We start from the raw sequence: 24,494 nt of genomic DNA on the forward strand, positions 1-24,494 counted from the left end.
TACAAATGTAAAAATGACAATTAATTAGTATTTTAGGGCTGCACTGTTATCCATAAATAGTATTTAAATGCCATGTAATGGTAATTGTTGTTATAGAAATATGCCTGACAAGAGTTTTTGGTAGGCCTATATAAACTATGCTTAAACTCAATTACATTTTAGTGGGAGTATTCTCTGAATCATGGTTAAAATGTGTGATAGTCATTATTTTTTTGCTCAGAAAATAAATAAATGAATTAATTAATAATACTTATTCTAATGTACTAAAATAATAATAAAACCCCTTTTTATCTGCACTGCAAGTCACTTTGGATGAAAGTGTAAAATCCATAATCATAAACATAAAGTCCATGATATGGAGCAGATAGTGAAGAAAAAGCATCAAACATACAGCCCTTTTCATGTTTTATTATTCCTACATGTGTTATTTTGTTGTTTTTGACTTTATTATTATTCTAAAGTGTCACTTGATACCATACTCATTGTACAGCACTTTGTGTAAGGATAAAATCCATTACATGAATAAAATCACACATAATTGTATTTATTTATTTCCGAAAGCTTAGCGGTTTATAATTCTGTAAATCCTTTCTGACGCTGTATTGGGCCAGTCACGTGGCTTGTGACATCAGCCGTGACGTCGGCAGGCCCGCGCGTAGCCGTTACCGGTGTAGAGAAGATGGTGCTCATCAAGGAATAGTAAGTACAAGTGTTATTTTTCCAACTTTTCAGTCAAACACTTAATTGTAAATGCGTATCTGCTGGTTCTTGACCACTTTTGGAGAGGGAAACGTGGACGCGTGGATTTGGAGTCGCACATGAGGCCCAGTCAGCTTTAGCCGCGCTAGCATGTAGCAATGCTGCTACCTGGTATTAGCCGTTCAGATTACACGGCACCAAATCTGACAGTTCCCTCAGACTGCAAATAACGAAAAAAGAATTTATTCATACAGTTCATATTCTCAGAAAGTGTCTCACATTGACTTTAGCAGATTTATTATCACAAAAAATGTCACGTTGTAGTAAAAACTCGCTTTTTGTGCCGTTTTGTTGTTGTTGTTGTTTTGCCGGTTGTGTATCAGTGACTGCAAAACACCTTGACAATCCACCAACTTTTGAGTCAATCTGAGTAAAACTTTCTAGATTATATCTTAACATTTAATTAAGAAATTTTGTCAACGTATTATAACAAAACTAATTTAGTTTAGCTTTTAAATGAACACACAGCAACCTAAAGTTCATGCTATTAAACACGTTAATGTCAGCAGGTTGGTCTATTTTGATTAAACTTTGACAAATTAGCCTGGGGCTTGACAACCCGTTTGGTTTACCTTGTTAACCACTTAATCTAATGTTATTCACTTGTGTGACTTGGTTATTTTTAGGCATTTTCAGTTTTAGACATTCTTTGATGCATCTAAATTGGATTTAAACGTCAATTTGCAGTCAATAATCTCCAACCTATTCTTGTTTCCTATCAGGTTTTATCTTTCTTTTCTCTAGGGATCTAGTTTTAGTTTTCTACATTTTAATTAGGTTCTCATTTGTAGCATAGGACATGGCATGTCTGAAAACAGTTGCTGTATAGCCTTTAATCTGAGAGATCCGATCAAGATTATGTCACAATGTGCCACATTATGAAGTCTAGCACCTTTTAACCCTCTCTGAAGGTTCACACTCAGAGTATCCACCCTTTAAGAGAATGCAAATGTGAGCAGCCCGAGTCAGGTTGAGCAGCGATGCAACGGGTTTGCATGAGTTTTATTTCAGAAAACTCACTGCCAAAGTTTCTACCGTTTCTCTACTAGGTTTAAATGGTGAAATGTACTAGAAAAAAAAGTCAGTCTTATGAAAGATTGTAGAAATTTCAGCCTCATGAGGTTTACAGGGGAGTTTCCGTATTGAGTAGTTGAGTAATATAGAAACTATTTCAGGTTTTTTTTTTTTTTTTTTTTTTGAAGGGTTAGTTCATCAAAAAATGAAAATGATGCCATTAATGACTCACCCTCATGTCTTTCCAAACCCATAAGACCTCCACACTGCAGTGATGCTGCTGACATGCTATCATTGTTATCTGTTAAACACGTCAACAGCATCGTGAACGCACTCACAACAGACCCGGAAGAGAAGACAATGCTGAATAAAGTTGTTCTTTTTGGACCGAAATGTATTTTCGATGCTTCAACAAATTCTAATTGACCCTCTGAAGTCACATGGACTACTTTGATGTAGTGTTGTCAAAAGACCCGGTACTTCGGTACCAAGTCGGTACTAAGAAAATGAAAATGTGACGGTACCAGGTTTCTTTAAGTACCAAAGTACCCGGTCAACCCGGTTCTTGACGCATACAGCGCTATGATTTCCGCGAAGCAGAAAATGCGGATGGAATCTCAAAATCCAGTCGTGAAAATTTCGACTTACATTTTAATATGTAAAGTCACGGAATTTGTTAAAGTTAGCATAAATTAATCAAATCAAATCTCCATATGGACTGTAAATGTTAATCCGCCAAATTTGGTTTGGCACGTCTCTGTGTGAATGAATGAATGAATGGTTTGTTTACTACATAGACTGAAGCGCATGACGCTTGCAGTAATTTCAGCATCTCAGTGAGGACATAAACACATAAACTACATCACCAGAGGCACTTCACTAGCATTTTACCATTTCAGTGTCACGGTATTGTGCTAGAAATATTACTATTATTTAGTAGAGTGTATGTGATACTGCTACTACTGTTGAAAAAATGTATAAAACTTATATATATAATTAAGTATACTGTATATCTGTGTTTAAAATTCTCATTGGCTATCAACACATTTTATTCATATTATAAAATATATAAACTAGGGATGTATCATTTATCATTTCCATGATCGATCATTGTTTAAATTAACGATCTCCAGCAACATGTTTTTTTTTTCTCACTGCAGCAACTCAGAGCATGTTTCATACTCTTTATACTAGCTAGAGCACATTTGTTTCAATCTATAAGAATAATCAGATTACACTACCAGTAAAAAGTTTTTGAACAGTAAGATTTTTCATGTTTTTAAAATGTTTTTTTTTTTTTTTTTTTTATAATGTTTTTCTTTTAAATAATTATTCTGCTCACCAAGCCTGCATTTATTTGATCCAAAATACAACAAAAATGTAATATTAATTATACTTCATGTAGTAAAATTTTCATTTTATGAATAAACAATGAATTAATATTAAAAAATTTTCTTAATATTATAAAAAAAATAGTGAGAGCGAATGTGAAATTTGCGTAATATTCTTGTTGTCCATAGATTTTAGTATTAGTCACTGAAAGAATCAGCCACTAAAATAGAGTATTTTATTAATTTATCAGTGGTGGAGTGCATTATTTTTAATGATTTTCTTGTTTCTCTTTTTTTACATTCACGTTTATTCATTTAGCAGACGCTTTTATCCAAAGCGACTTACAAATAAGGACAGTGGAAGCAATCAAAAACAACAAAAAGAGCAGTGATATATAAGTGCTATAACAAGTCTCAGTTAGGTTAACACCGTACACGTAGCATGGGATTTTTTATTAATTGTTTTTTTTTTTTTTTCAGTCGTGTGGTCTTGCCATGCTCGGTGGAAGAGGTGAGTATATTTTTTACAATTACCCCCAAGTCCTAATAAGTTAAAAATGGACTGTAAATGTGCCACATTACTTTGACCTTGAAAACCAGCGGAGAGCCACATTTTTTGTGGTTTAATAACGCTGATGTGTTATTAGTTCCATTAGCAGCATCAGGCGGCTGCATTTGATGTTTCTCTAGAGTTCAACACCACAGCATTCACACAAAACTCCAGCGTTTTGAACTCGTCTGGCATGTTGAGGATTTGATCAGAGCAACAAGGATGAGATAAAGCATGTCATGCATGTAGAACACACTCACCCTCAGGGAATGTTCGAGTCTTGTGCTCTTTTGAGAGAAGCAATCTTGATGCTTGCTTGATTGGCATTGTTTGATTTTTTGCATTTAGGGTACCATTGATTCGTAGCATACAGTCAGACTACTTTTGTGAAGTTCTTTTGCAGCCTGACAGCTGTCAAGCAGACTGTTTTTAGGTGATCTGAGTTGCAGATATTCATTTCCTATGTGATGCACGGATACAAGGATCCTCTTTCAGAAAAACACACTCTAGGGCTCCGTTCTATAATCTAGAGAGCTTCCTTCAGTGCTTGCATGTTATGGTATCATAGTTACGCTCAACGCTTTTAGCAAAATGCAAGTCCAGAATGCACTGCAACAAGCTCAGTGAGAAATAAATCCTATTTATTTTGCCTTGTTTTTTATTTTCTTTTTGTATTTTCATTTGAGTTTTAGTTAAAATTATAGTTTTGTTGTTTGTTTTTGTAATTTGTTAGTTTATGGGTTTGACTTTTAAATGTCTAGTAGTGTTATCTTAGTTTAATAAAGATACTATTGTGTTTTATTTTGGTTAAGTTTTTAATATATATATATATATATATATATATATATATATATATATATATATATATATATATATAGTGTGTGTATGTATGTATATATGTATATATATATTCCATTTTCATTTCAATATTAGTTCAAATAGTAGTATTTTTGTTTTGCTTTAGGGATAGTCATTTCGGTTAATTTTCCCGCCTGACAGCCACTGCTCGTTATTCGAATGTTAACCGTTAACTGAGAGGAATAGAATGTTAAATTAGTATTAAATAACTAATAGAATGGATAAGTGTCTGTGACCCATTAAGAAAAAATTAATAATAATATATATACATTGGGATGACCCCCCCACCCCACCCGATCTCCTGCAAAATTTCAGTTTGATATTCTGGCCCTCAAATGAAAATAATTGACTAGCCCTACTCTAAGGCATCAATCAGTCACACAATGCAAAGTGTTGTCTTCATGTCTTGAACTGCTGGAAGCGACATATTTTAATTATACAAGAGCTGTTAAATTTCCACAGACTCTGATCTGAGTGCGTTTCCTATGTGAAGTCTGTAGGGTTTGTGTATTCATGCATGTGACACTGCTAGTTTAAAGTTATGGTGTTTACTTAATTTTAACAGGTAAGATAAAAATAAAAAAAAGATCAAATTCAATTAAATTTTAAGCTAAAAAATCTCTTTCTAAGAGGATTTTTTAGGTGTGGGGTAGCATATAGATGATCACAAAGACACGGACTAAACCAGTGTTATTTAGTATAATTGAGATACTGTTACAGTTTTTATTAATATTTTGAACACATTTTAGTAAAAAAAATCCTTTTTTAATTTTAGTTATTTTTGTGTGTGTGTGTTTATAATTTTATGGAACTCTCTTTTTTTGTACAGTTTCTATAGTGTGTCTATTTTATTTTCAGTTAATTTAATACATCAAGTTAAATTAAATAAAAACAAGGTGTTTCCTTGACATCTAGCTGAAATAAAATAAGCTTTTTATGCTTTATTTTAAGAAGATTTTGTCTTATTTTACATTACCAGGGTTATTATAGTTAACTAAACTTGAAGCTAAAACTAATTTAAATGTTTAAAATATTTTCATTAAGTGAAATAAACTAATGATATAAAAAGGCAGTATTTCTCATTTTAATTTAGTTTGACTTGATATACCAATATAACTTAAAACAATGGTCAAGGAACTATACTATACTATACTATAAAGTAACACTGCAAGGAATATATATATAGTTTAAGTTAACTATAATAGTCCTGGACTTTTCATAAGGTGTTCATAGGGTTCATAAGAGAGGTCAATAGTCACCTTTGGTTCAGTTTTAAGTGCAGTTTTGCTTTGATCATCTATAGCATCTGATCTATCAAACCTTACCCTTTTCTCTGCTCTCTGCCATTGCAGTATCAAGTTGGCCAGCTTTTCTCTGTGGCTGAGGCCAGTAAAAACGAGACGGGTGGTGGAGAGGGCATTGAAGTGCTGAAGAACGAACCATATGAGAAGGAGGGCGAGAAGGGGCAATACACACACAAAATCTACCACTTAAAGAGGTAAAGAAGAGCCAATGGTTTGGTTCTATCTGTACACCAAGATAAGTTCACTAAACTTTAATAGTATTGTCACGTTAGTACTTTTCTGTAATTGCTGAAGTGTTTTTTTAATTCTTGATACTAACACCTCCTACGGTTAAGTAATGTCATATGTGAAGCATCTCAAGTTTTTTGCAGCACATTATCAGATGACAAACCATTCAACTTAATGCAAAGCTGTGAATAATCACTCTGGCTTTGCTTCATTGCTCTTGTGTTTTGTGTTCGTCTAGTAAAGTGCCGGGCTTTGTGAAGATGATCGCACCAGAGGGGGCGTTAGTTTTCCACGAAAAAGCCTGGAATGCTTATCCATACTGTCGTACGAGTGAGTGGAAACCTTTTTTTATCTGTTATACCACACGATCCTTCACTATCATATTATTATTGCATACAGCAATATGTAATGAGTTACATATTGGCACAGATGTCATGCGTATACAGTGTTTTTTGATTGTTTCACAAAGTTCTCACAATGTGCTGTTTGGTAAAGAATTAGGCTGGAAACATACTCAGCAAGTATGCAAACGCAGACGTGATTACTCAACCAAAGCATAGAGCTAAACTGTGTTGTTGTTTTTGATAGCTTGTCATATAAAAGTGTTATTTTTATTTATTTTTAACAAACATTAAGTTAAATAAATGACAGAAAGAGAACTGAAGAGTCTGATGCACTAAGAACGCAGTGCTTACTTGAATTGCTTTTTTGACGTATTTTGTAGCTGTAGCGTTTTGCATTTATGTTCTCGAGTATGTTTCGGGCCACTTTTGTATTGGTCTGTTTTGACAGTGGAAATATGAATGGTTTATTATTTCACCTGATTATTTTTCTTCTTTTATTTTTGCATGCCGCTCCATTCTCCTCAGTTGTGACTGTAAGTACGAAAACTAGCTATTTTTATGACTGTATACTAACCTGTAGTGCATGGCCATTTACTACGAAGTGCCTGCAGTTTGCATCAATGGAAAAGTTGTTTTTAATCGAGCCAAACATTTAATTGATTCTTAGGGTATGAATTGACACGGTTACCTTAAAAAGTATTTAAATGCAATTGTAAGTGTGTGAATGAATGTTTGTATCTGCATGTCTTTATTGTTTAGTTTCAAACTTGTCTTTTTGTTTAAATAAATGATGTCACAGTATGCGATAACATTGAGGCAAGTGTGACTTAAAGCCAAAAAATAAAATTTGCTTAAACTGTATTCACCCTCAGGCCATCCAAGCTATAGATGAGCTTGTTTGTGCATCAGGACAGATTTGGAGAAATGTATCATTACAACACTTGCTCACAAGTTGGATGCTCTACAGTGAATGGGTGCCGTCAGAATGAGAGTCCAAACAGCTGATAAAAACATCACAATAATCCACACCACTCCAGTCCATCAGTTAATGTCTGGAGAATTGCAAAGCTGTATGTTTGTAAGAAACAAATCCATCAGGACCTTTTTTACTTCAAACCAATGGTTCTGGATTAAAATATGATCCTATAATCCATTGGTAAAAAGTCTGAATCAGGAGAGAAATAAGCACAGCTCAAGCACTGTCTACACGTGAAACAGTCTAAAACAGCTCGAAACAAATATGTGGTTGGATTTTGATTTGAGAGAACAACAGGACACTGGAGGAAGTGTTATTATGGATTATTTTAGCTTTTCACTTGAAAAGACATTTACTGATGGACGGGAGTGGTGTGGGTTATTGTGATGTTTTTATCAGCTGTTAGGACTCTCATTCTAACGGCACCCATTCACTGCAGAGGATCCATTGGTGACCAAGTGATACAATGCTACATTTCTCCAAATCTGTTCCCATGAACAAAAAAACTTGTCTACATCTTGGATGTCTTGAGGGGTGAGTAAAGTGCCTGAATATGTTTTGGGAACACTCTGTGTATTTATTTTAGTTCAGCACACCAATCATAACGCCAGTTTACGAAGAAACTGGAGTACAGCCTTTGTACTTCCTGTTTTCTAGGATCTTGTTCCGTCCAGCATTAAAGCCAGTTTAAAAATGTGGTTTGAATCGCTCTAAAGTTGCTGGACTTCAGAATATTTGCATTGCATGTGCTGTTAAACCACAGTTTAAAGTGAATTCATGCTGCTGTTTGTGATGAAACCACATTTCATGAATGTAAACATCACTGCATCTTCTCTTCAGAATGAATACATGAAAGATGACTTCATGATTAAAATTGAAACGTGGCACAAACCTGACACAGGCTCTTTAGAGAATGTGAGTGAGAAGTCTTTTTGTTATATGATGTTCTGAATTCATCTGTAATCTCATACTCAAGCTGATTTTTGTGTTTGTTTGTGCCAAATACCAGGTACATGATCTGGATCCCACCACATGGAAGACAGTGGAGGTCGTGCATATCGATATAGCCGATCGGTCTCAGGTCGAACCTGGAGTGAGTTCACTTTACATCAGTCTAGAAATGCTCTGAACTTATTCTTTGTGCCTTTTAGTAGCAATACCCTCTTTGAATATAAAGCCTACAGTCCATCCCTGCTGGTCATCCTGTGGTCAGCTGGCACTCAAAAATTAGCTATGGCTACCCAACCAGTTGCAACTAATTTGCATAGCTCCGCCCTCAGCAGCAAACATTTTAAGGAGTTTTTGCATTCGAGGTTATGGTGTAGGCTAGTTGCATGTGATGTTCCTCATTTGTAAGGCCCTTTTGGATAAAATAATTGGCAGAATGACTAAACGAGTCCATTGAAATTATTTATTTAATGTTCAACCTCTTCTGTTAATCGCTCATGCATAAACACTTATCGGCTGATGCAGATAATCTTAATCTTGCAAAATCTGATTTATCCACTTAGTTTAATATTGTGTTTTGTGTAATATTCTCTGCACAAAAAGTTTGAGGTCAGTATGATGTTTGTTGTTTCAAATGAAGTGACAGTAAAGACATTTATGGTACAGTAGTTTTCTATTTCAAATAAACACTGTTCTTTTGAGCTTTTTGTCAAATAATGGCAAAAAAAATTTCATGTATCACAGTTCTGAAAAAATATGAAGCAGCACAGATAATGATGCAGAAAATACAGTAATGATGCAGAAAATACAGCTGTGCATCACTGGAATAAATTACATTTTACTCTAATCTTGCTGACCCAAACTTTTGAACAGAAATGCTTTAACTATTTAGACATATTATCATGCCATAAAACTGTCCTGATAAAACAAACCCCTCTGTTGTGTACTGTTTGTTTGCTTGTAAGCATTAGCAGATCCAAATAATTACAGTATTGATTAGGTTCTTACAAACAAATCACAATGTCACAAATTCCTCGTCATTTAGAAGCAAGGTTAACCACATTATAAATACACCAGACACAGCAGGTTTAGCACACTGTTTCCAGTGTGCAGTGATTTGAGTCATGCTAATCCTTATCCTGCGTACTGTTTAGGCTGGCTAGTGTGTGACTTGTGATTCAGCTTTTAGCCGGCGTGTTACGTAAAACTGGATTAGGGTGACGTGTCTTTAGAGCGTGTAGACCATTGCCCTTCTAACCTGCATTACTCAAGGTTCCCTAGTTTATCAAGAAGGCTTCTTCTTTTCTCTTATCTACTACGGGGAGACCTGATCCTGCTCTAAAATTTACTGAACAATCTGGTCTGTTTGAAGTTGTAGACATCACTGCTAAAATCTCAAGCTTCAAGATCAAACAAACTAGCTGCCGGTTTCGTGTACTACACTGCGCCAAACATCAGCTGCTTTGAATAAATCCAAATGCATTTCCATGTGACCTTATTCTGGCACGGTGCCAAATGCATAAATACAGCTGCGTCCGTTTGACTGGAGTCCAGCGTCGTTGTGTGCTGACTAGCAGGAGTGTGTTGTTAATTTCTCCTCTTCTCCCGCTGACCTGCTCACTGAACTGAATGCTCTTCACAGGGCCCAATGCTTTTATTCTTCATATCTTTAATCAGTTAAGTGGATCAGTCCTGGTTTAGGTTAGTCCTTATTCCCATATGTTCATGGTAGTCAGTGCTGGGGTTTGAGAGAATAAAAGCTAGCATGCCAGTGTCTGCACTAGTGTGAGGGGAGAAAAAAGACGGAAATGGTGGGAATTCCCAAATCGAGCATCTCTTGTGATTACGATGATTTATTCTATATAAAAATATCTTACTGGCCCCTTTTTTAATTTATTCCTGTGATGGCAAAGCTGAATAGTGTCTGGTGATTTCGTCATATATAAAGGGTTAAAATAAAAAAAGAATGCAACTATGGTATGGTGATGTCATGGATATGTTAATTAATGCATGCCATCATCTAGTGACATTACTGTTTAAGGAGGTTTTAGCTACTTTCTATTAAAAGAAGTTGACAACAGTGATAACATTAAATCAAAATGCACTGTTTTTGCTTTTTTGTTCCTGGTATTTGGTAATAAAAAAAATTTTTATTCATAGTTTATATTCTGAAATTACATCTATGCTGACTAAATCAAGGCAGTGTGGAGAAATATTTACCATAAAGGAAATAAAAGTGACCCAAATTTTCGTTCTCTCAGGACTATAAACTGGCAGAGGACCCAGCAATCTTTCACTCAGAGAAAACTGGCCGGGGACCTTTAGGGCCAGACTGGAAGGTGAGTGGCTCTATTTAATTAGTTTATCAGAGATTTTTACTCTCTATTAATTCAGTTCTGTATAAAGACAATGTGTGGTTTCCCCCCGAACAGAAAGAGCTCTTGGCTAAGACGGACACCCCTCGTATGTGTGCATACAAACTAGTCACCGTCAAGTTCAAGTGGTGGGGCCTTCAGACTAAAATAGAGAACTTCATCCACAAGGTAAGAAACAATGCTCATTCAAGCTAGCACTTTATCATTTATTCACTCTCATGTTTTCTAAATGCATATAGGGCACAAAAAGAGATATTTAGCGGACCAAAAAAGAGATGCACCAATTGCAATTTTCTCTGCATATTTTGATTTTCCTTCTAAGAACTTTTCTTTTTTTTTATGCAAAGTTTTATTTTCATAAATAAAAGAAATTAATAAACACATAAATTTCCCTCAAACTGCACTTTTACAGGATTTCTTCCTCACTTAACTCATAAAATAAAGTGCTCTGTGACTGGAAAGAGGTAGAAATAATTAACTGAAAATTAGTTGCTGTATAACAAAACAGATGTCATTTTTACCTTACTTTATTAAATGTATTTGTCATCTTTAATATCATATTCTTACATTGTATCAAATAATTCAGTTAGAATAAAAGACACTGTAGAGTTGTTAACATTCAAATGAAATCAGTGTTAACAAACCCCATCTTTCTACTGCAGAGGAAACACAGAAGCAGCATCTGAAGTGGCATTAGATGTATTTACACAGACTGTTTAAATGCTGAAATCTGAAAGGTGCCATTAATGCATTTACACCACAAAATTGCAAATGCATAAATAATGTTATAAGATTGTTTTCAATATTTGTTTGAACATACAAAAAAGAAATGTTGGGGAAAATGCAATGATACTTTTAAATATGAAACCAAACCACCAATAGATCGCAGAAAACAACTGTATTAATGATTGAGTTTTTCAGTCATTCAACCGATTCTTTCAAATGGTTGATTCGTTCAGAAAAAGGCAGGTGACTCACTGTTGATATGAATGGGTCACTGAATCAATAAAAAAAAAGTGCATTAATTTCAGTAACAAAACACAGCTGCGTTTCTCTGAGACACACAACAGTTCTGCTGTAACTTTGATTGGAATTATTTTTAGAGTTTCAAAATACCTCGTAGCCAGAGATGAATTTGTACTAGCCAGAATATAAAATCTCGTACAGTAAACTGGATAGGAGTTGAAACATCAATAGAAATCATTTTCAAAACACAAATATCAGCAAATATCAAAGAAAGAATTTTATTTCAGTCTTTACTGGGTATCTGCATGAATTTTTTTTTTTATTTAAGGCTTTTTAGGACTTTGTAAGACTTACACAAATAAAATTAATGCCATATGAGTGGGGTAGCGCAATGTGTATGATGTCATATTAAAGTAAAATTACATGATTCACAAAACAAAAGTCTTATAAATTGATAACCATCCCATTAGAAGTGCATTGAAGACCATCTCTCAGAGTGTGCGAGTGCCTTATGGGTTAAAATCGCCTTGCTTGCAGAGCAAACTCGACGTGGATATTATGGATGTGAGGCCATGTGTGCATTGTGAGAGAGTGAGAGATGATGCTGTACCACTCAATCCCACTCAAAGCCTATGATGAAGCACTTTACTCCAGCATAGCTAAACCAATTACATCTTAAATGAGATAAATAGTATATACAGTATATATATGTATATGTATATGCACAAGTGAACTTGACTGTGCTAGTCATGAAGATATAACTCTGTGGACGTATTCCATAAAAACACACTGAAACATCGCATATTCTTTTAGAGACATGTTCTCTTTATAATTTTATGTAGCCGATATGACATATATGTTCTGCACATGTTGCTTTTAATGGTACCCTCACGGTTCTGTGATCAGCAGTAAATCTCCATCTGAAGGCCAGAGGGCGCTGTCACGCTGAAAATCCAAATTTGCCCCGAAGTAGTAATCCAGGAAATTTCTATAGCTGCAGCTGAATAAACGAAAGGTTGAATTGCTTTCATTTCATGAAGTGAATTTGAAGTTAAAAGATGTTATTAAATGTGGTATTTTCACATGCTATCAGATGGAGCAGCATTTACTACACAGAGCCGTAGTTCACTGATAAGATACGCGAACAGCTGTTAATATTGCAAATGATTTCATAATCCTACAATGATATCGTCTGCGATTATGAACGCGATTTTGCATGGCCTGTCAGAGAACTACGGCTCTGTGTAGTAAATGCTGCTCCATCTGAAAGCAGGTGATGGAGATTTACTGCTAATCACAGAACCGGCTTTACTGACTAAATGCACATGACAATCGCGTGCTATTAATCGTGCAGCCCTATTACCCTCCTTCAAAGCCATCATGGCTGGGTATGTTCTGTGGGTGGTCTATCACGTTTTTTTGCTTTGGTTTGAATATTGTTACACCTCCATTGCTTACCTATATCATATATTATAAATATCATTGTTTTTCTACCACAGTATGCGTGTATAATTGTCTATGAGTTACTTTGTGTGTGCTTTGTGTAAATTCTGAATCAGTTTTTGGTGGCCATTTGCAACTTTAAAAATCTGCTTGTCTTGTGCTAGCATAAACGGAGCCCTCTGGTGGTTTCCCTGTTGTTTATTTTGGCCCCACACATATTACAAATTGCAAATTTGTAATAAACGTGATTAATGAAGCAATCGCACACTGATGACATGTTTGTTTACATGTGGATGTGAGCGTGGCTGTGATTTCAAAATGGGCCGGCTTGGAATCAGAAAGACGGTCTGGGCGATCGTGCGGGAAATCAACTGGCCGGTCAATCAGTGCATCTCTAGTTCCAAGTGCTCTTGTTCACGCCCATGTGATGCTGACATGATATAAAAAAAAAAAACAACCGGTTCCATAAAGTGGTCCAAACATGTCATATTTAAAATCTCAAGGTGTGTTTTGAATGAGTTTTGAGATATTTATTTTACAGTAACAGACAGTATCTCATCTGCGTTTGTAGCAAGAGAAGAGGATCTTCACCAACTTCAACCGTCAGCTCTTCTGTTGGATTGACAGCTGGGTGGAGCTCACCATGGAGGACATCCGCCGGATGGAGGAGGAGACGCAGCGACAGCTGGAGGAGGTGAGAAGAACATTTGCACAGGATTATGGTCCAAAGCATGTGTATTTTTCTCAATTGCATTTGTTCCCACCCTTCCTTGGCAGACCTCCTTATTCCCAGCAGTACAGATCATGAAACGCTGTTCTTTCCATGTTTTTTTTTTTTTATCCATTCATGAATGGTTTTTAAAGGTCGAAGGTGTCATTTCACTGCCTTTAGTAGAATTGCTATCATTTTTTTTTATAATTAGGCTGAATTAAGTGTAAAAAATTACAGCTAATTTTGAAAATAATTACTTACTATAAATAATTGCATTAGATTCAGTGAGGGAAGTTTATTTGTCATTGTCATTCCAACTGATTCTGTAAGTTGCCCAAATTATTCAGACTAGATTTTAGTTCCTAACAGTATTGTTTTAGGATCATTGATATACCATTATAATTTTTAATAATATTTTGAATTCAATTTTTACAATTTATGTTTAAACTTTAATTTTTGTTAAGATTTCAGTAATTTTGTGTTAGTCTTTATTTAATGTCAATATTGTTGTTTTTTTATTTGAGAAATTATTTGAATTATTATTATTTTTAATCAGTTATTTAATATTAAGGTATTTTAGTACTTCAAGGTAAAAACTAAAAGAAAATGATAAATCTTGCTGTGTATATATATATATATATATATATATATATATATATATATATAATATACTCTAGATAATGTTAATAATCCTGGATTAAGTCGTCTTGTATAAAGATAGCTAGTGAGTTGTCCAAATGATTCAGACTAAAATAGTGTGAATGATTCCTTTCCATTTGAAAATGAGAATTAGTTGAATGCAATTACTGTTGTGTTCAACTAAGCACAAGGCAATATAAAATTGTGTTAAATCATAAAGAAAGCTTTAGTTTTATATAGTCTCTTTTCATTAAATTTAGACAGTTTCAGTTGAAATAGAAAATCAGTGAGCTATTGAGAAACCGTCTGTACATCATCAGCCTACAGTGCACATCTGAACACATTTTACAGCATAATGTGGGCGTTTATATGTGGAATAAAATGTTAGTACCTGTGATATTAGCACCAGGGGTCATTATTTGACTGTAGACGTCAGTAGTCACTGAATTTAATTTGGCTTCTGGACGTTATTGAAGGGGTTATAGATTTGAGCTTTATTGGGTTTTTTCCAGCTGGTCACCATTGGCAAGCATGCTCATATTCTCTATTTTCAGTTGTGTGTTTTCGTTGAATGCTTCCCAGCTCAAGTGTATAGTATTTGGCCCAGATTCTTTCCTCTAACCAGTAAATATGACGATCCAACGGCACGCAGTCTCTCCAAACTCTGACACGGTCTGTGATCGCTTTCAGCATGCAGCCAAAGAAAACCACAAACTTCTCACTGCCTGGGAAATATCGATCAGTGCATTCTCATCCAAATCCTGAAGGCGTAGTCGTTTATTAGTTTTATTCTTAAGCGATGGTTAGCCAAGACCAATAAAGTGATTCCTTAACCGTCAACTCATCAGTCACGTTACGAGTTATATCTTTCTCCTATTCATCTGGTAATTGCTTTCAGTTGTAAAGGCTGGCATTGATAAAGCAAACAGTATATGTAGTAAAACTTTATATTAAACAAACATCTTTTTACACCGGTACTATCCAGTTGCCAAGCAGAAAGTATGTATTTGGACTAATATTTGACGAATTAAGTTTACTTTGGCTTTGCCGTGCTTTACAGAAATCTTCCAGGGTATATTTTTTCAAAACCTCTTTTATGGAAATGATGGTGAATATGTTTCCAGTGAGGATTATGTCAACGTTAACCCATTCAGTGCCTCCTTGCTGAGAGTAAGGGTTTGATTGGGTGAAAAGAGTCATGAATACATCATATTTCTCCCTGAAATAAAGAAAAGAGAGTCTGTTGTACCATTAATATCAATCGTTATAGTGTGAAGAAATAATCTTAACATTTTTCAGTGAGGCACAATTGTCCATATGAAGGTTTTAAAGTTAATTGCAATTTTAACATAATCATTTTAATTATAATTTAATTACATTTATTAAAATAGACTTACAAATTATTATTACTTTATTACATAAATGTAAAAAAAAAAATCTTTAAATAAAAAATTTCCTTTTTCTTTTTTGCATTGCAATATTGAAATAATTTTGAAAATTTTAAGATATTTTATTATGAAAATGTCTTTCTCAAAAGCTGGGATCCTCAAAATATTGGATGAGAAAAGAATTCATAGAAAAGAATGAGTAAAAATCTGTAGTACAAAACTAAAACCATGCCAATATTACTAAATATAGCATTAAATGTGTATAAAACACTCATTCTTCTGTAGAAACATTGTCAAACAGCTACACCAGCAGGTAAAGCAGGTCTCTCTCGCCTCCCCTGAGCCCATTGAATTTTAACAGACCAACTAAAGTGTGCCGTGAGTTTGGTGGGGGGTAATTGAGAACGAATGGGAGGAAATTACAATGCCTCCATCATGAAATGACTGGTTATGTTTGGCTGTGATTGGTTCATGCATTTAATCCCTTGTTTCCATGCATGTTTGTAAATCAGTCTGAATGAACAATATGATGTTCAAGAGAAGTCTAATTTAAAAAAGTAAACAAAACACAAAAACACTTGGATATAACCACTTTGTAATTTCAAAATAAGATTGGACCTGAAAAAATGTTCTGTGGGAGTTTCTAGTGAGTAATCAGCTTGGTGAAATTTAAAGTAAATCTCTGTGTCTGTGACCAGTATTTATCAAGCTTTGATGACTGAGGATCTGAAAAATTCGAAAATAGTTAAATAAAATTTAAATGTAAATTTAAGCATTTAGCAGACGCTTTTATCCAAAGCAACTTACAGTGCATTCAGGCTAACAATTTTTGCCTATCATGTGTTCCCGGGGAATCGAACCGCCAACCAATTGAGCTAGAACTATAATAAAATAGTTAAAACTGTAGTATTAAAAAGAATAGCTTAACATAATTTCACAAATAAAATATATTGTGTAAGTCATTACTGCCTTGAGTTATTAAGAAATAAATGTAAAATGCTTAAAACACTTGATTAGATTACTACTTGGCTTTAATAAATAGAATATTGATTACATTGATTAGAGAAAGAGCTTTATTGCAGTGTTTAAGTGTTTGCACCGAGCGGCAACCTCCCGCTCTCTCTCGTGAAGCCAATAAGGAAGTGACTAAAACTGCAATTCATCGACTGGCCACTTGAGGCTGGCTGCAGAAGGGAATCATTCCCATAGACTCCTCATGTTAAAATGCCTAACTTTACAGCAGAAAAAAACATGTTTACAGCCTGGTTCAAAAAATTATTTTGGTCTACATTGCTAATTTTTCCCTTCATGACAACTGTGAGGGGGGTGATTTTTTTTTATAACTCATCCGTTTAAATTATATTAAGCCTTAAAGTTGCATAATTAAGGGCGTGGCCACTTGAGTGACAGGTGGATTGCCGCTGCTGACAATGCCGTCGTGCTAGGTGGGCGCGGCTACAGCAATCAGCTCCCGCCTTTTTGCCCAATTTCTTTTAACCAGGAGAGTCGCGCTGTGACGCGCTGCCAAGATGGCGACGGCCCGCTCTGCACACTTTAGGCTTCAAAACCGCTATTGAGGAGTCTATGGGTGACGTCACGGACACTACGTCCGTATTTTTTTATTTTTTTACAGTCTATGGTTTGCACACACAAGGAATTCGTCTTGGTTTCAGGAGTTCGAGTACACCGAGTAGAAACAGTGCAGGCATACCAATAATTTAAGGAAATAATTAAATGGTTAATGTAAAAATATAAAATACAATAGTTTTTTCTTCTTTTCTAAGTATTGTTTATTTAACCAGACTTGGACATGAATTTACATTTGATAAAAATTAAACTACTTTGTATCCTCATTTCAAAGCACATACACACACACGTTTTTTGAGATTCGTTCAAATATGCATTTCATGTTCTGTTGTTGGCTATTTTGTTTCATAACATTTTCCTTCCAGCTGGTGGTCAGCAAGCGGTAAGATAGCACCTAATGGCATGTTTTGTTTCTAGATGCGTCAAAAGGGATCCGTACGAGGCACGACGGCAGCCGAAGAGTAGCCGAATTCTTTTTAGTAACACAAGGCAGGTGGAGAGACTCTGTTAGTTACAGCGGAGGAGAGTCGGCCGCTCCGTCGTGCATTCTTTCTCTCGTTCTTTTCATCCGCCGCCGCCCACTAACCCATCTCTTCAGCTAACTAACTTTTCTTCTGGTGTTCTCCTCTCAGCTGACGTGTGGAGAAATGGAACCTGAGTTAAAGTGTTAGTCATTTCAGACAAACTCTTGGCTGAACCGCCCAATAGCGTTCACTCAGGCCAGAGGAAAATAGTGCCTCAACGGCGCAAATTGAAAGCAGGTGTTCGCAGCTCCTTGAAAAAGCCTCATCTGCAAGTTCTAATGGTTTTAGACTCCAGTTGAAAGGTAAAAGATTCTTGATTTTTAAAGCAAGTGTGGTGGCCAATGCCTGTTGCTTCCAAAAGCAGTGTTCTTCTGTCGAGTTGGTGATCTTATATCTATCTATCTAAATGGAGGCAGGTTGTGATGTTTACAGGAGCCATCGTTTTCTTTTCCACTGTTCTTGTCCTGAAGGGTTAGTGCATACAAACATAAAATGCCATCATGTCGTTCCAAACCCATATGACTGAATTTCTTCCATGGAGATGTTTTTAAAGCATCTCCACACTTGTTTTTCATACAGTGGCCACAGGCTATCAAGCTGTGAAAAAGCATCATAAAAATAGTTTATATGATTTATGTGCTGTATTTTAAGTCTTCTAAAACCATAAAATAGCTTTGTGTGACTGAAAAAAAATATATATATTGTTTGTTTATTTAAATATATATTTGCATATTCAAACATGGACGTGCAAAGGAGATTTGACTGCCACTGTTGAAGGAAATGTTTCAGACAATAAGTTTTTTTCATTGCATAAAAGGTATCATTTGATTTTATATGACTTGTAGTACACAAGTTGTACTACTGTTGAACTACTATTATTGAGATTTTTCAGAGCTTGACAGCCATGAAAAACTTTCAAACGAGCATCTTGTACTTTCTGAACCTCTCTTTAGTTTTACACAGAAGAAAGAAACTTGTGCAGATTTGGAAGGATGACAACTTGAATTTCTGAGTGAAATATACCTTTATTTTCACATTGGTCATGTGGTTTCTCACGAGTTTCTCAAATCTTATGTTGATTTTGCAGCATCTCTGTAAGGCACTTATGAAGTTCATTTTATAGACTTCCTTCTGGAGAGAAATTCAGTGTCTGTTGAGTCAGAACGGCACACAGCCGCTTCATATTTGTGTTTTTCTCCCTCCCTCTGCGTTTGGCTCTGCCTGAAAACGATCTGGAAGAGATGAAGTTCTCCTCGGCCGCTCTTTCCAAGCGTCTCTGCCCAATCTTTTTTTTTTCCTCCATTTCTCATCTCTCTTCATCGCCCCATTTCTGCTTCTCTGCACTGTATTCTTGGTTTCTAATCACAGTTTTTTGTGTTTGTTGATTTTTCCAGAGTGTGTTTGTACTCGGCGCATGCGAGCGTGTCTCTGCTCTCTTTGATTTGTGTGTGCATTTGTACACGTGTAAGTGTTTAAAAAAAAAAAAAACGCCTGCCGTGTCTTGATTGAATTCACACGGCGTCCTAACCAGGCACGATGAAAACTTAATGCTGCAGTGATGTGACAATCATGGCAGATCACAACTAATTAAAGACACTATTTCTGTTAGTCGCACTTGGTGTTATTGATTCAAACAAACCTTTATCCTACATATTAAAGTTTTGTATGTAAATCAGCACACATTGTTTGTGCTACAGATTAATGAATCTGTGAATAATCAGTGAATAATTCCTTGAATCATGCATCTTGTTTCTAAGTGATCAGGCTTACAATTTTCATATTGTAGATGTTAATACAATTGAAAGAAATCCAACAAACTATCTAGAGATGCGAGTTTGCTCTCTTTTGACTTGAGTCTGTAAGAAACCACATACAAATTAACCAAAAAATGTAATACCCTTAGTTAAAGCCTTAGTTATTTCAGTTTTATTTATATATTATTTATTTATTTTTTATTTAGACTTGATTTTTTTTGTAAGTTTTAGTAATTTTATTTACTTATTTTTTATTTCAGTCTTATTTTTATTAATACTTATTTTAAATACTAATAAAAAATTGAAGTGACATTGAGTACTTTAGTACTTTAATTAGTACTTAGTACACTAATTTAGTACTTATTTTATTTCAGATTGTTGCAAAGGCAATTATTTGGTAACGCTTTACAATGTTTAATTTGCTAATCTTACTTAACTACACTAGTAATTATGATCAAACAATAAACAATACTTAGATTGAAAATATATATATATATATATATATTTATTTTATTTCTCCACACACACACACACACTACTAAAAGTTTGGGATCAGTAAGACTTTTTAAAGAAGTCAATTCTGCTCATCAAGGCTGTATTTATTTGATCAAAAATAAAGCAAAAAAAAAAAAACATTTGCCAAAAAAATAATGGTTTCTATTTTAATATCTTTTAAAATATAATTTATTTCTGTGATGCAAGTCTGAATTTCCAGACACATCCTTAAGAAATCGTTCTAATATGCGGATTTATTATTAGAATTATCATTGTTGGCTAAAGTACTTTTTTCAGGATTCTTTGATGAATAAAAAGTAAAAAAAAAAAAAGCATTTTTTTTTTATTTGTAATTATTTTCTAACAATATAAATATTTGCATAAATTTCTTAACAATTTAACACATCCTTGCTGAATAAAAGTTTTAATTACTTTAAAAGAATAAAGAAAGATAGAATACATTTACTGACCCCAAACTATTGAACGGTACTGTATATTTTGAGAGTTGTATATTTTCCATTTTAAATAAATGCTTTTCCTTTTAGCTATTTATTCATCGAAGAATCCTGAAAAAAATTATAACAGGTTCCAAAAAAATATTAAACAGCACAACAGTTTCCAGAACTGATAATAAATCAGTATATTAGAATGATTTCTGAAAGATCATGTGACACTGAAGACTGGAGGAATGATGCTGAAAATACAGCTGCGCATCACAGGAACAAATTAGATTTTAATGTATATTAAAATAGAAAATTTGTATTTTACATCATGATAATATTTGACAGCATTACATTTCTTCATGTATTTTTGATCAAATAAATGCAAATGAGCAGAAGAAACTTCTATGAATCAATGTAACCATTTAAAACCAAAGCAACCAACTAAATGCACAGAAACTTAAATTAGCATTATAGAGATCGTCACATGATCGACCACTTCATCATTTCATCCCTGGTTAGGACCGAAGGCTGGAATGAATCGTCCTGCTTCAAACGTGCATTGAAGAAGCTGCATGATTAGTATTTATTCTGTGTTATTAACAGTCACTGTTTTCTTCTCCCGTTCTCGTAGCTTCGTAATACTGGTCAGGTTCGAGGCACCAGTGCTGCTCACGAACAATAAGGCTGAACTTCAAGAATCCAACCACGACGACACTTGACGAAAGACATCACCGCATCCAACCAAACCGGCCAGTGGTGGCGCCGTCCTCCTCCACCAGACCGCAGAATGACCCCGTGATCAGTAGTACTGTTCTCACACACCTGCCGACAAGGTGGACACACTTTCACGCTCAACCTGTTTTTAGATTCAGGCAGGTTGATCCAGTGAACTTCCCACTTTGTTAAAAATATCTCGAGTTTTACTGTATTGGTTGTGTTGTTCGATTTCATTTTGGCAGGCATTGGACCAATTCTTTGTGTTTTAGTTTGGTTTTATCTGTTTGTAATGGTTCAGATCTTTATTTTTCTTGTTTGTGTTTAGTCCCCCCCACCCCCCCACCCAGAATCACTTCTTTTGATTCTTTTAAATTCCTAATCATGTTTTTAATTAGTAGATTTTTATTTCGCATCAGCGCAGTCCTGCCTACCATGTCTAGTTTTTCTAGGTAAAATGTGTGATGCTACTGCACGGCATGCACATTTGTGCAAAAACACACGTCCACCTCGCGAAACCTTTTCCACGGGCGGCTTTTGCATGAGCTCAGGCATCTAATCGGCTGTTTTTGAGAGGGTCTTCATGTTCTCAAGACACTTTGCGTGATGTAACCCTTCAGGACTCTTCAGGTTCTCCTCACCAAAATCCAATCTAGTTACTGGAGCAAATCACCACCGCCGCCGCTGCTGCTTTTTCTTACGTGCTTTAGGACAGTCAAAGTGCTTTTATATCGCTAATCTACCTGCAACGCCCTCAGGGTTCCCACAGTCTTGGAAAATCCTGGAGATGTCAGGGAAAAATTGTGATTTCCAGGCCTGCAAAAGTCTGTTCATTACAAGTTTACTAACAGAAATTAATTCCCCTAAATAATTATAATTAAAATTTTAAATAAATAGTCTCTAATCGCTATTTCAGTAATGCAGTTGCAATGCACGTGAACCGTGTTGACATTTAAAAGCTGAAGTGTGATAATTCTTGATCTTGCTATTATTTAATCTAAAATTAAATTTAAAAAAGTCATTTCTGAGGTGTAACTACTTTTCCAGGTGGATGGATCTGTTTACTGACGTGCAAACAGCAGTGACTCCTGTCTGGTATCCTTGCGCATATTATGCAAATGTTGCTGCGGTTGTCATGACAACATATTTAAATTCGGTGTCACACAGGCACAGTCAGGAAGAGATTCTAGTGCACAAGTCTCATGGTTTTAGTGTGTACTTGACTTGCATTTTTAAATGCATTAACGTAACGGCATTTTTTGCCTGACAAACCTAAAATTACCATGATCAACATGCTGCACCCAAAAGATTTCTTTAATTAAATCATAAGGTATAAATTCATATATTTATATAGTGTATTTTGCAGTCTCTGCAAAATGATTGATCAGAACGTGTGGGAACCCGGAGCTCTGCACATGAATGTGTGTGTGTGTGTAGATGCTTTAACAGACGCTTAGGACAAAGAGGAGAACTTTGTAAATGCATTGTAAAGAGCTTGATATCTGTATAGTTTCTATATCGTACCAGGTCAGAGTATCGGGATGTGCAGGTAGAATAATTCTACTTCCTGTCTTCCTCGTCTCTCGCCGTCCTGCACCAGCTCAGATCATCCAGCCTAACAGAAAGTGTCTCTGCTGTCTGCACTTGACCTGCGCAGTGCAGGGCTGTTTTATCTCCTCCTTTATTAGTAACAGGTTTTAAACGTGTACGGTTCTCTGTCCAGAGCGACAGACAGATTGGGATTTTCATCATATATTGTAGTCAGTGCATTAGTTTTAATAGTCAGGCTTTCATGGACAGCTGACGGCCAGAGTTAGTGCCTGATGTCTGCGATGAAACTGCGATCCTGTAGCACTGATTGTCTAGTTAGAATTGCACATTTGTGATAGTTTTCAAGCCTGAACGTGGCATACAGCACGTTTCTTCTAGGTTTGCGTGTTTTGTTTCTTAACGTCCCTCTCATTTCAAGGTCCACGAATGTTCACGCTATCATGCAACCCGTCAGGTTCGGCCTCAGCGGCACCTTTATGGCAATCAAGAAGACGTTATCACTTACCTGTGTCCCTCTTCTCATAGATCCAGCTGGGAGGAAGTCAGGTTCTGATTTTTGCTTTTTTCATATGTTGTCTAGATCATAATTGAGGAATCAGTGCACTGACGTCTTTTCAGACATACTGTCTCCAGTCTCACGGATCGGGTGGTTTACTTTTGTACATGGCTTTTAGGCTAGCGGGGACTGGCAAGGGTTTCATATATAATGAATGAATCATATTGTAATCAAAGCATAGCTGCGCACTTGGAGAATCTACTGTTTTTTTCTTTTATTTTTCTTGGGGAATTACACAATGCTGTTTTACTGTTTTGTTCTTTTTCTCTCTGATTGTTTGTTTGAAAATCGGGAAATATCAGTGAATGTAAAATGGTGTGCTTTTTTTTTCATTTTTTTTTTCTTGCAGCTCTTTTTCTTGAATTGGTTATAAAGTTAACAATTAACAATATATCTAATAAATTTCGAGTCATGCTTGGTCTTTTATTTTTATTGTGGTTTTCCATGCTTTAATGTCTTGCCTTTAGATACAAGTCACACAAATCCTGAAAGCATCAGGTAATTTTAAAATTTAAGTATTTAGATCAGGAAAATAATTTAAATCAATATGGTACATATATATTAAGGATTTAATATTCTAATGCAGTAATATTAAAGGTGTTAGGACCTTAAACGCTTCATTTTTATTTCTGCAGCTGTAATTTGTGGCCACAGAAACATGTTTGATGTAAATTTCTAGTTTTCATCAGTGTTGTTCCTGACAGCAGCACTAGATGGCACTGTTCCGCTTTGCCAAAGAAACTGGTAACGATTTCTTATAAAGACCAAAGGGACCTACAAAATAAGTCTTATGGCTTTCCATTTATTATCCTTTTATTAGTTTAATTTCTTCAGTCATAGCTATCAATAAATGGCCACTTATACATATATAACCGTAAAACCTTTCAGTGATCTAAAGGTCGTATCATTCCATAGTGGGTTTGCAGGACATAGTCTAGTTCGTAGTATAAGGGTTTTATCTCCACATTTTCGTAATCATTATACATTCATAAGCTTTTTTTGTAAAGATAAATAATTTGACCCATGCTGCAGAAG

At 35.3% G+C, this 24,494-nt stretch overlaps 1 protein-coding gene across 3 annotated transcripts; it reads left to right on the forward strand.

The window, feature by feature from the left end:
• The first annotated feature begins 620 nt into the window (after positions 1-620).
• LOC113054664 (phosphatidylinositol transfer protein beta isoform-like) lies at positions 621-23,885 on the forward strand. 3 transcript variants are annotated; one of them, XM_026220355.1, is made up of 12 exons: positions 621-699; positions 3,585-3,615; positions 5,865-6,010; positions 6,283-6,374; positions 6,914-6,921; positions 8,205-8,279; positions 8,374-8,457; positions 10,574-10,651; positions 10,745-10,855; positions 13,668-13,790; positions 17,840-17,928; positions 21,270-23,885. In XM_026220355.1, exons 1-11 carry the CDS (start codon positions 680-682, stop codon positions 17,885-17,887), a joined length of 816 nt encoding a protein of 271 aa, XP_026076140.1. In that variant the 5' UTR covers positions 621-679; the 3' UTR covers positions 17,888-17,928; positions 21,270-23,885. The 3 variants fall into 3 exon arrangements, with proteins under 3 accessions (XP_026076140.1, XP_026076143.1, XP_026076139.1); XM_026220358.1 differs by having other exon boundaries at positions 17,840-17,911; XM_026220354.1 differs by lacking the exon at positions 17,840-17,928.
• The last annotated feature ends 609 nt before the right edge of the window (positions 23,886-24,494 follow it).

This window comes from Carassius auratus, chromosome 35, assembly GCF_003368295.1.
Source record: "Carassius auratus strain Wakin chromosome 35, ASM336829v1, whole genome shotgun sequence".
NCBI classification, from domain to species: Eukaryota; Metazoa; Chordata; class Actinopteri; order Cypriniformes; family Cyprinidae; genus Carassius; species Carassius auratus.